This window comes from Orycteropus afer, unplaced genomic scaffold (genome assembly GCF_000298275.1).
Source record: "Orycteropus afer afer isolate SDZICR_OR568_19922 unplaced genomic scaffold, OryAfe1.0 scaffold00087, whole genome shotgun sequence".
In the NCBI taxonomy this organism is placed as follows: Eukaryota; Metazoa; Chordata; class Mammalia; order Tubulidentata; family Orycteropodidae; genus Orycteropus; species Orycteropus afer.
In genome coordinates this window covers 3,387,027-3,399,611 of record NW_006921674.1, presented here as the reverse complement: position 1 = coordinate 3,399,611, position 12,585 = coordinate 3,387,027, and the positions used below count along the sequence as shown (strand labels likewise).

The window sequence follows — 12,585 nt, the reverse complement described above, 5'->3', positions numbered from 1 at the left end:
CGTGCGTGCAAAAGCCAGGTGGCTCCAGGCCCCATCCCCCTCCAGAGATGAACTTTTCAGCTTGAACTTGTCGGCTTCTACACGCTTGTGAGCCATTTACCTAAGATAAATTTCTCTCTCTCTCTCTTTCTCTCTCTGTAAATATATATATACACTTTGCTGGTTTTTGTGTTTCTCTAGAGAACCCAATCCAACACATAGACAAAATTTAATATTGTAAGTGCTATGATGACCCGTTGCCATTGAGTTGATTCTGACTCATGAAGACCTGTAGGACAGAGTATAACTGCCTTATCCTGCCCAAGGTTGTATTCTTCATGAAAGCAGAGTGCCACATCTTTTTCCATGGAGGAGCTGGTCGGTTTGAAACACCACCATCTGGTTAACAGCTGAGTGCTTAACCACTGTGCCACCAGAGCACCTTAGTGCTGTAATAACTGGGGTGCTCTGGGAGTATAAAAAGATCACTCTCTGCTGTGAGATTTAGGAAATTTCTAGAGAGCTAAGGTCTAAAATACATTTTAAAACTCAAAAACAAACTCTCTGTCACCAAATCTGTTCTGACTCATCAACTCTTTAGGACAGACAAGAATTGCCCCTTTGGGTTTCCAAAGCTATGAATCTTTGTGGAAGCAGACTGCCTCATCTTTCTCCCACAGAGCAGCTGGTAGAATCAAACCACCAGCCTTTTGGTTAGCAGCCAAATGCTTTGACCACTGTACCACCAGAGCTCCTTGAAGAACATTTTAAAGGATGAATAATTAAGAATTAAAACCATGTCAATAAAAATCTGCACATTGCTGTCATTTACTCATGTTTGGGTCATTCTCATTCTTCAAATAATGTGGCACCAAGTTCACTATTTTCTGCTGTACCTGTATACTGGTCTTGTTAATGACCCCACCATTATTGTATGATCTACTTGTCCTCTCAGTTTTATCCTCATTTCCAATCAGATTCTTTTATCCTCTCATCCTTCTTTTCCCAGTTATGCTCTACATGTTTTCATTTCATTTTCATTCTGACCATCACCATTGACTTTTTGACTTTTCTGTCTTCTTCGGTGTCCTCATTTTCCTCCTTAAACAATTTAGATTTCAGACCTACACAATCCATTGCTATCACTCTGTCACAAATACCTTTAATTCCATAGTCCTTAACTGTTTTAAACCTACTCTTCCTCTGTTTTCTCCATAATTCAGCAGCTGAATATTATCTCCAAAATGCCTTATTTCAGAACTTCTTTTTAACACACAATTCAACACATGCTTTGCCTCAGTCCAGTCAGCTGAACGTCTTGCCTTATAGATTGTTGAGAAAATAAAAGCATTCAGATGAGAACACCTTTATCTTTGCACCTTCAAATCTTCCCATATGTTTGCTTTGTATTCTTGACCTCTCAGTCTGCTTTTCTGTTTTACTAGAAGCTCACTGCTTTTATTAAGGCTAACTCCTTTCCCTGTGCACTAGATGTCTCTTCTTAACCTGTTCGAAGACTTTATATATGTCCACTTAGCTGTCTATATTTCCTCGCCTCCTGTTATCTCCCCAGCCTTCCATAGTTAAGCTTCTGTCTCCATCAGCCCTCCTGAAATGCTCTTATCAGGACCACCAGTGATTTTCTTACTGTCAAACCCAAGATTTCTTCTTTCTCTTCATCTTAATCACTTGGCAGCATTCTACCCTGTTTACTGTTGTCCCTTTCTGAAATACTTCTCTTGACTTTCTTGGTGCCTGGTTTCCTACCTATTTTATTGGCTACTTCTTTTTTTATAGTCTCCTTTCTTGTTTGACCTTTAAATGTTGGAATAGTAGAGGACTCTGAGCTCTGGATCTTTTTCTCTGCTCCATCTATATTCTTTCCTTGAGTGATCTAGGAAATCTTAGCCTAAAAACCATCATTAGAAAGGTAACATTCAAATTTATCAACAACTCTGACTTTTTCCCCTAAGCTCTAGACCCATCTGTTCAATTGTTTACTTGCATCTTACTTGGATGCCCTGGTATAATCTACCTATCTTTCCTCTCATAGTCTGCCATTTCAGGAAATAGTACCACTAGCCCATTTTCTTAAGCACAAACCTGTGAGTTCTCCTTAATTACTCTTTCTTTCCCACCTTAATGTGAGTCATCAGCAAATCCCATCAGCTCTGTTTCTCAACATATTTCTAAAGTTGTCTTGCTTATCTCAGTCTTAGAGCTCCACAGAATTGCTTTCTAAATGCTTCAACTCTTATTCTCTGTGTTCGTTCTCCATGAATGATGCAATGTAATGTGTTTGAAGCAATCAGATTATATTACTCCTATGTTTATAATCTTCCAGTGGTTTCTTAACTTACTTAAAATGAAATCCAAACCTCTCTTATTAAGACTTCTAAGGTCTCATGTAGAAATGTTGTCTACCTGTCTTTGACTTTATCCTGTAACACCAAGTTTACTGCTACATCAGGAACTTTAAATCTGTTTTCTCTGCCTAAGAATGTGCTTCCAAGTGTTAAAATAGTTGGTTCCCTTTTGTTTAATCATTTGTCTTTAATGCCACATCAAAAGGGATTTTCTTTTCATAGCACCTGATCTAATAATGATGTCCATCCTCCATAATTGACTCTGCCATATTATCTTGCCTTTTATTTTATTTTTCATAGCAACTATACTTGCTTGAATTTATATTGTTTTTGGTGTCCCCTTCTTCCTTTGTTCCAAAAAGTATATGCACTGTTAGTGCATGTACCATGTCTGATATATTCATTGCACTATGTCTGATACCTTTGAACAATGCTTGGTGTGTAGTAAGCTCCAAATAAATAATTGTCAAATTCAGGAGTGTGTTAACTTTTTTAACAGACACGCTTGGTTATTTTATCATAAAACATTATTTTGTTGTTTTTGGTTGCTGTCCTGTTGGTTCTGACGTATAGCACCTTGTGTGTGTTGAATTTAAGTATGTGTGTAGTTTTTTTCCTACTTCTTTTCCTCCCACCAACCCCCTAAAAAAAGTTGAAAATAGACGTATTCTGCCAATCATCTTGATTTTAAAAAACAACCTTTGTAATCCTGTTAAAGAAATCGACCAAGTACTTAAATATGACCAAGCTGTCCGGATTTGAATACATCTTAATTATTTGATCATTTTTGGCACTCCTTTTATTCTGGTTTAGGTTTCATTTCCAGTCTCTAGGTTTCCTACTCCATTCAATTATGAAACATGTCGTAATTTTTAAATAATTGTGTTCAAAGTCAAATTGAGTTATGTAATTTCCATTATCTGAATATGTTAGTTATCTTTAAAACGAGTTTTTAGAAGTTTACTTTATGTTGATTTAGACCTTCTGTCCTGAAGCTGAGAGTGGGTATGATTTGGTGATCTATATTCATATTCTTTTTAGAACCTGATTATTCAGTACAGTGTCAAGTGATAATATTCATGGTGCTAGAGCCCATTTACTTTCTCACAACTTAAGTTTATTTTTTAGGATGCTATACTAGAAGAACAATTACGAATGTATCTTCTCTGTTGTTTGACACTTTGTGATTTCTGGGAACCAAACACTGTAATTGTCACCATTCTATGGGAATATTATAGTAAGAATCTGGTAAGTAGATAGAATCTGGAGTCTTTTCCAGGAATTTGAAGAATTTGTACATGAGACCAAAGGAACATTTTTATGGTTTAATTAGAAATAGTTCTGAATTTTCCAACATTGTTAAAATTTTTGTTCAGAGTACATTGGAATAGGTCAAGAATGGTTTTTTTTCTTTTACATTTGTTTACAGAGCATTGGCCTAAGGGAGATCATTGGGTGTCCTTTTCTCTTGAGAGTAAGCATAAACAAAGTAGCCAAAATTGCAAGAGAATGATATATTTTAAACATCTTCATTTATAAATGTTTTCTACATGATGTTAACAGTTTTGATTGCCTGTGACACATTGAACTGGTGCTGCTATTTTGAATAAGATACTCTCTTAGCACTTGCATAGCTTGCAGGCTATTGGACAGTTACATATATTGTGGGAAAAAAAAAAAGTTATGGCATGGAAACCCAGATGAGGGTGCATCTGACCCAGTGTGTGGACTCATGAAGACTTTATGAGATCCTAACATTTGAACTTGGTCTTGGGGGAGTGAGTGGAATTTTCACATACAGAAGAAGAAGACCACCCAGGAAGAAGGTATAGTAGGGACAAATGTATGGAGGAATGAAAAAGTATGGTCTGTTCCTACTATGGTAAATACTTCTGAATGATAGGCCTGCGATGACTATGGAGAGTGGTAGGAGATACAGAGAGTACAGGAAGTAGACTGGGCATAGACTATGAAAAACCAAAACCAAACTCACTGCCACTGAGTCAATTCTGACTTATAGTGACCCCCTTGGGTTTCTGAGGTGGTAAATCTTTACAGAAGTAGATTGCCCATTGGGGTGGCCAATCTTCTGGTCAAATGCCTTAGGCACTACACCACCAGAGCTCCTTATAGACTGTGAAGGGTTGAAGAAAATGAGCAGTTAAATTCTAATTTATTCAAGGGTGTGATCTGTTAGATACGTGTTGGAGAAATTTTGTTCTGAAAGTGGTGTAAAATGAATTGATTCAAGATGAGGTAGTAGTTCATTACAATAGTATAAGCAAAGAATACTATGGATGAGAACTAGAATAGGGACAATAGATTTAGAAAGGGGTGGGTAAATTATTACGATAAAATTTTAAGAGGTAGAAGTAAAGGAGTTACATGGAAGTTTTATAAGTAATTATAGCTTTGCATTTGAGCATAATATCAGCTTATTTAAAATGAGAAAAAAATGCTTTTCTCTGAAGAATAATGTCAGGCTGAAATGACTGATTTCAATTCTGGGGAAGAAAGTGTATAAGATGACACTGTAATATCTTGTCATAAGAGAAAGCAGGGAAGGTACCAACCTAAACCAGACTCATGTCAAAAGGATACAGCAGACAACTTGAAAGGCGTTGCATTACCCAAATCTGGGACAGTTTGATCTTAAGAATGTAATGACTGCAATGGATTTGAATTATACCAAGTATGTTTAAATCTCTTGAGTTTATGATATTTTTAGAAAGGTATTATTCTAGGAGGGGGACCTTTATTCTGAAAACTGTAAATAAAAGAAGATACAAACTATATATTAAAGTAACCAAATATCTGATGAGCTAATAAATTCCAAGGTGATCATAGATTAGAAAATTTTCATTTTGTAGATCTGATGAAATAAGGCATCAGGGCAGCAATCATCAATGACTGCTAACATCATTAAGGAGAAGGCTGATGGAGATCACAAAAATGTATAGATTAGGCTGACAACCTGATCAGTCTTAACAGTACAAAAAGAATGACATTCATAACTTACGTACTCCTTAACTAGAGGCCATAGGAGGTACTCAGTACTATCAATGAAAAATGCTTGCTGAAAAACCTGATCGGAATTTGATCAAGTGTCTAATTGTAGGCACCAGTTTACAAAGAAAGGATAAAAGAATATGTTAAGTGACACAAGAGCATACAAGCACCTAAATCCAGAATGTGGAAATTCCCAACCACAAATGACTCAATTGCCCTTCTCCCCCAGTGGGAGCTCTGGTAGCATAGTGGCTACGGCACTTGACTGCTAGCCAGAAGGCTGGCAGTTCAAACCCACCAGCCACTCCTCAGAAGGAAGATGGGGCAATCTATTTCCATAGTGATACTGCCTTGGAAACCCAAGGAGGGATTGCTATGAGTTGGGTCCGACTCGACGGCACGTAACAACAAGAAGGGAAAAAAGTAAGGAAGCTTATATAGAGTAAGAGAGGTTTAAGAGACATATCAACCAAATGTAATGTATGGACAAACCAACTGTTGAAAAGACATTTTTAGGACAATCCAGAAATTTGGACACTTTGTGATGTTAAATGCAATTACTGAATTTATTTTGTGGGGTGGATATGAGAATGGTTACATAATTTTTGTGATTAAGATGGGTCCTATTTCTGTTGAGCTAAGCGGAATTTGCAGATTTCCATTTTTCTTTTATCATGATACTTAATATTTTTCAATCTTGTTTTGTTCTTAGAATAGTTCTTTCAGTGTTTCTTGGCTTCCTTTGAAAGGCCTCACAAATATAATTAAGTCACCGTTGTCTATGCTTGAAATGGTGAAGACCTGCTGTTCTGATAAACAAGACCACAACCTTTATAAGTCTAGCAGTAGTTATACCATTTTCCTTTGCATTTTGGCAAAAGTAATTAAGAAAGCAATGAAGAACAATGGCCCTCATCCTTGGAAACAAGTTAAAGGAAGGTATGTGGTGTATTTACTTATTTATTTAGCCATAAATGATCCCTGTTATCTTTGGGAAAGTGTTACTGTTTGTATTTTTTAAGTTCACTTATGCTTAGAATTTTTGTGCTTTAAACATTTAAAATGTATTCTTCAGTGTAGAAGAGCAAAATACGGAGTTTTTTGATCATGACAATTTGTTAAAGTAAGGAATAAGTCTAATCCGTAACTTGGTTTTCATTTCTTATTTAACATTTCTCATTTATCTCATCAATACTAAGAATAGAAATTAGATATATTAAATAAATATTAGAGAACTTGTTTTTTTGACAAAATTAATAAAATATTATTATATAACTGCTGCAAATATTTTATCAAATTAAAATGATATAATTTTATTAAATAAAAATGACAGAAAACATCCAAATTGTGGAATGGCTGGTATTACGTACAGCTTTGTGTTCTTTGAGCCTTGCACTCTCATGATCACTGCTTCCATGAATGAAAACTGGATATGCTATAATAACCGGTAACTAACTCATGTTCTAATTTGGGGAGTATGCCCTGTTTTAATTTCTGGAGTAGTGTGAAATAAATCATCGGTTATGTTAGTTTATTGCCATGTTGTTCCCCTTTTCTTCTGAGAGTTTTGCTTGTTTCATGGGTCATGATTTTTAATTATCTCCTTATGTTCTGTTCCCTTTGACTGTTAGCCCTTTTTCTAGTGTTCTTGTACAGTATACCATCATCTGCCACTTGCCTAGCTTATATGGTAGGAGGTCTCAAGGAACAGAATACTTCTTGTTCTAGATAGGGGACCTCTCAAGAATCACTAAATGAAATTCCTATTTGATTCACACCATGAGTAATTCTTGTGCGGTTATGGTGATACACTTTGGTTTTTAGTATTTAGACTATACTTTTTTTTCTCTACGTAACAGAGCATTATAAATTCCGTTTATTGAGCAGTTATGTTTTAAGATATACTTTGATTGAAATTGTAAACTCTGTGAGTATAAATTCACTTACTCCACTCAACAAACCTAGAAGGGAGCTACCATCGTTATTCAATTTTATAATGACAAAACCAAGATAACCAAGGTTCAGTGGTTAAAGAAGGTGCCAATAAAATATTAAAATATAATGGTTTTTACCAATGGTTATACATTTTGGAGTGAAAAATAGATTGTAGCAGTCCTGTATATCGGCTAAGGATTTTGGATGTATTCTATATACTTAGAAAACCTTCTTAAGTTTTTTCAGTATTTTGCTTGGAAAGGAGCTTGACTTCAGGGAGACCAGGTAGGAAACAATTGTACTACTGGTCAAGTTGAAAAAAAAAAGAAAAATGATAAAGCTCTTCTAAAGGCAACATTAGTAGGAATGAAGAAGTGTCAAGTGACAGAGCTGTTAGAACGATAGATTGTATGAACTTTGAAAACCGGTTAGTTGTGACAGAGGAGGAGGAGGTAAGAGAGAAATTTAGGATGAATACAGAGTAAATTAACATAAAAGTACCAGTCAGAATCAATTGGTTACCAGTTGGTAAAACTGAAATTAAAATTACGGTTAATAAATTATCTTTGGTTCTGTTTATATTTATACTATGAAAACTATAGGTCCTTGAAATTTCCCATTTCTTTTTACCTCCATTTTCCTAGCCCACTTTTCCATCTCATCAAGATAGCTGTTGTATCATTTAGAGTAGTTTCTTTGATTATCATGTAAAATCTGGCATTTTCCTTTAGCCCCGCTTAGTTGATTATTGGGAGCTTCTTTTCTTTCTTTCTTTTTTTTATTGTGCGTTGGGTGAAGATTTACAGAGTAAATTCACTTTCCATACAGCAGTTCGCATACACTTTGTCTCATGACATTGACTACAATTTACCCCAATGCAACAGCTCCCCTCCCACTTCCTCCCGACAGTTACCTCTTCCCTCTGTCCATCCTCCATGCACTCCTGCTCCCTGAGCCATCTCCCTGTGCATAAACAGCCCTTCTTTCTCCCATCATTGTTCTCTCCAAAGAGTGTATCTGACTCAAGTAAATGTTCATATGCCTGTTTTTTATTTGGCTGGAAGCCACAGGTGTGGGTTAAATTCCAGACCTGAAGGGTAGCTAGGGGCCATAGTCTCAGTGGTTCCACCAGGCTCTATCAGACCAGCCAACCTGCCCCCCCTTTTTTTTTTCCTAAGTGATTTTGAGTTTTGTTCCCCATTGTTCTCCCTTTCTATCCAGGATCTCCTAAATAGATCCTACTCTGAGTGGTTGACAGTGGTAGCCTGGCACCATCTGGTTCTTCTGATCTCATAGTTGTATAGGCTGTGGATCGCATGGTGTACCAGTCACTAGGACTAATTGTTTCCATGAATCTTTGGTTTTCTAGATTATACTTTTTTTTAATGATAATTTTTTTGCTAAATGTTAATACTTAACATAGCTCAAACAGGTTTTTCTTTTTTCTAACTGCCAGTTTGTTTTCAATTCTTAAGGCATTTTATGGAAGACGTAATATTCATAGAACTTTACCACTGAAAGAAATCATTGGAATTCATTCAATAACAAGTCTGTTTATTAGGAAAATTCTTCTCCCTGAGCACTGTAGTAGCCATGATGATCATGATGAAGAAACAAAATTAAACAGATCTTTACTTTCAAAAGCTTACTGACTAGTAATTCTTTATAAATAAGCATATTTATGAAACATTACTCATTTCTGTCCTGAATTAGTCAATTACAGAAGTTACAAATTTTAACAACCCGAAGTCAGAATTCAAGATGAATTGTTTTTAATTCTAAATCTTTAATTGATGGGAGAGAAAGATAGTAACTATTAAATTTTATTGAATAACACAGATGAGAGATTTCTTAATGTCTTATCTTGGACATTTGAACACTAACCATTTTTCTTTACAAAAGGTAAAAATAATTTTTGTAGCCCCTTGAGTTAATTGCCTTAAGGTATAAATAAAGCAAGTGATAGCGAGGGGAAAAAGGGTTTAAAAGAAAATTGTTATATAAAGTTGTCTTGTTAAGATTTCTGTGAAGAGCATCATCATTTAAATGGTGCTTAAAAGATTATATATTCCTTTTTATTGGCCAATACAGATAAAGAAAGAAATTAAAAAGAAAAGCCATATACTGTGTGAGAAGAACATTTTTATTGCCCTTTGGGGAAAGCCACTAAATCCTTTCATTCACTTATAGGTGATTGGCTGCATCATTAAGAAATTTGAAGGCAGGGCTATTCTGTGAGTTTTATCTAAGTAGAAAAAGTGACATGGCAATATCAAAATGAAAAATTGGCTAAAAATTTAAAGCAATAAGACTGTCATGAATATTTAATGTCATTTTTTAAAGATGTATTTCTGTGAATGGAACAATTTTATTAAAGCAGTGTTTTTTATGTTTTACAGAATATATTCTAAATTCCATCAAAAGAGAATGGAAGAACTAACAGAAGTTGGTCTTCAGAACTTTTTCAGCCTTTTTCTACTGTTAGCAGCTGTTGCAGAGGTGGAAGATGTAGCAAGTCATGTTTTAGACCTCCTAAACTTCCTCAGGTCTGCCTCTAAAACATCTTCTCAAAGAGCCCTCATTTGGAAGGGTCAGATGGCCTTCCTCCTAATGTATGTCCAGAAAAATTTGGATATTGGTGTTCTGGCTGAGAAGTTTTCTGGTGATTTCCGGGAGAAAGCAAAGGAATTCTTAGTATCTAAGAATGATGAAATAGGACAGAAACAAACTCTCTGGACACTTCTCTCCATCTACATTGATGGTGTCCAGGAAGTGTTTGAGACCAGCCATTGCTTGAATCCTTCCCATGAAAAACTGCTTAACGATGGATTTACTATGCTTTTGCCAGCTTGTCGAGAATCCGAGCTTAGGATACTACTGAGCTTTCTGCAAGCTGTTCTGGCCAGAGTCAGGTATGTTTTTCAGTAACGTGTTCCTGTATCAACTATGTTGATTTTATATTAAGGTTTTCGTGTGGCATATTCTTGAAATCCAAACATAGGGAGCGGTTAGTTTTATTGCTATATTGGTGTAAATCAGTAGTTTTCAAACTGTTCTTTCAAACAGTATTTCTTTAAAAGGAAACTTAGGCAAACATAAGAGGTAAAACTGAACTCAGAGCAACTCCATTATAATCCAGAGCTGAACTTCTTTCTCTACTGTGTTGCTGTTGTTGTTGTTTTAATTGTTGTTAGCTGCTGTTGAGTTGTCTCTGACTCATAGCGACCCTATGCACAGCAGAACAAAACACCACCTGGTCCCGCACCAGCTCCATGATCCTTGCTGTACTTGAGCCCGTCGCCACAGCCACTGTGTCAGTCCATCTTGTTGAGGACCTTCCCCTCTTTTGTCAACCCTCCACCTTACGAAGCATGACATCCTTCTCCAGGGAATTGTCCCTTCTGACAACATGACCAAAGTAGGTGAGATGAAGTCTGGCCATTTTCGCTTCCAAGGAGCATTCCAGCTGCACTTGCTCCAGAACAGATGTGTTAGTTCTTTTAGCAGTCTATGGTACTTTCAGCATTCTTCGCCAGCACCACAACTCAAAAGCATCAACTCTTCTTTGGTCTTCCTTATTCATTGTCCAGCTCTTATGTGCGTATATATGAGGTGATTGAAAATATCATGGCTTGTGTCAGGCGCACCTTAGTCCTCAAAGAGACACCATTTGAAAGAAGTCTTTTGTAGCCAATTTGCCCAATGCTGTATGTTATCTGATGTCCTGACTGCTGCTTCCATCATTGTTGTTAGTTGTTGCCAAATTAATTGCGACTCATGGCAGTGTTAAGTGTGCAGAGTAGAACTGCACTCCCTAGAGTTTTCAAGGCCTTTCAGAAGCATGTAGCTGGGCCTTACTTCTGGGGAGGTTTGAACCACTAACTTAGCCTTAGTAGTTCAGGAATTAACCATTTGTGTAACCCCAGACTCCATCTTCCTCTACTACTTCTCCTAAATAGTTTTTCAACCTTGCTCTAATTCTAAGTAAAGTAAAATGGTTTCTTGTAGCTCCTTCTGACCTACTTCCCTCACTTCCGTTATAGGTTTCAAACACAAAATGGGTGATCTTTGTTCTGTAACTTTCTTTTTTCACTTAATATTCATGAACAGCTATGCATGTTTCCATTAGGTAGTATATGGACACCAATCTAATTCTGTTTAATAGCTACTCTATTCACCACATGGCTATATCAAAATTTACTGAATCCCCAAATAATGGAAAGATACTTTTAACCATTATATGCTATTACAAATGGAGCTTTATTTACAATATAGGCCTCCTTGCCCTTTTTGCAATATATATATATATATATACCAAAACCAAACTCACTGCCATCAGGTCAATTCTGACTCATAGCGAACCCCATTGTTTCAAAGGCTATAAATCTTTAGAGAAGTAGACTGCCTCATCTTTCTTTTACGGAGCAGATGATGGGTTTGAACCACCAACCTTTTGGTTAGCAGTCAAATGTCTTACACCACCAGAGCTTATTATACATGTATACATCTCTGTAATATCTGTGGAAGTATATCTGTAAAATAGTTCCTAAGAATAGAATTGATGTGCTGATAAATGGAATTATGTTACCAAATTATCTACAAAAAGAAAACATTACACATATTTTTGTTTTCCCTAAAAGAGTTTGAGAAAACCTCCTTTCCCATATCTTACAAAAAAAAATATCAAACTCACTAATGTCCAATCGATTCAACACATAGCAACCCTCCTTGGGTTTCTGAAGCGGTATCTCTATGGAAGTAGATTGCCCAACCTTCCTTCTGAGGAGTGGCTGGCAGGTTTGAACTGCCAGTCTCCTGGTTAGCAGTCAACTGACTTAGGCACTGATCCAACAGAGTTCCCTTCCCATATCTAGGTGATTGTATTGAGCGTATTTAGAATAAATGAATTCTAAAGATAAGAATAAAACCCGGTGGTTTCCAGCAAGATGGCGGACTAGGCGGAAGGACTGCACAGACCCTCTTCAACAAACAAAAGGGAAACCAATTAACACAGACACAGAAGATAATCTTGGACCCCAGAGCCTTGAAGGGAAGGATACAGAAGTGGACTAAACCCCAACTAGCAGAAGAATTTGTGTGAAAATACCATAAAAAGGAGACATATGGAGCTGCGGTCCGATAGCGCCCTGAGTGACCCTGACGGTACAGGCAGCTTGAAGATTCCCAACTGGTGGTAGGACCTAAGAATTAACCTAAAAATCACCCTGATAGCCAGGGACTGCACAGATTGTGCACGGTGGCTGGGGAACAAACAGAGAAGGTGAAGAGAAAGGTG

The 12,585-nt window shown here is 36.6% G+C and overlaps 1 protein-coding gene across 1 annotated transcript in view; it reads left to right on the top strand.

Moving 5' to 3' along the window:
• The window catches only part of MMS22L (MMS22 like, DNA repair protein), a 191,066-nt gene that overhangs the window by 69,488 nt on the left and 108,993 nt on the right, over positions 1 to 12,585 (top strand). The window contains exons 11-13 of the mRNA XM_042781136.1: positions 3,474 to 3,593; positions 6,067 to 6,293; positions 9,689 to 10,201. Of these exons, the coding sequence (XP_042637070.1) occupies positions 3,474 to 3,593; positions 6,067 to 6,293; positions 9,689 to 10,201 (860 nt within the window). The remainder of the gene's footprint in view (positions 1 to 3,473; positions 3,594 to 6,066; positions 6,294 to 9,688; positions 10,202 to 12,585) is intronic.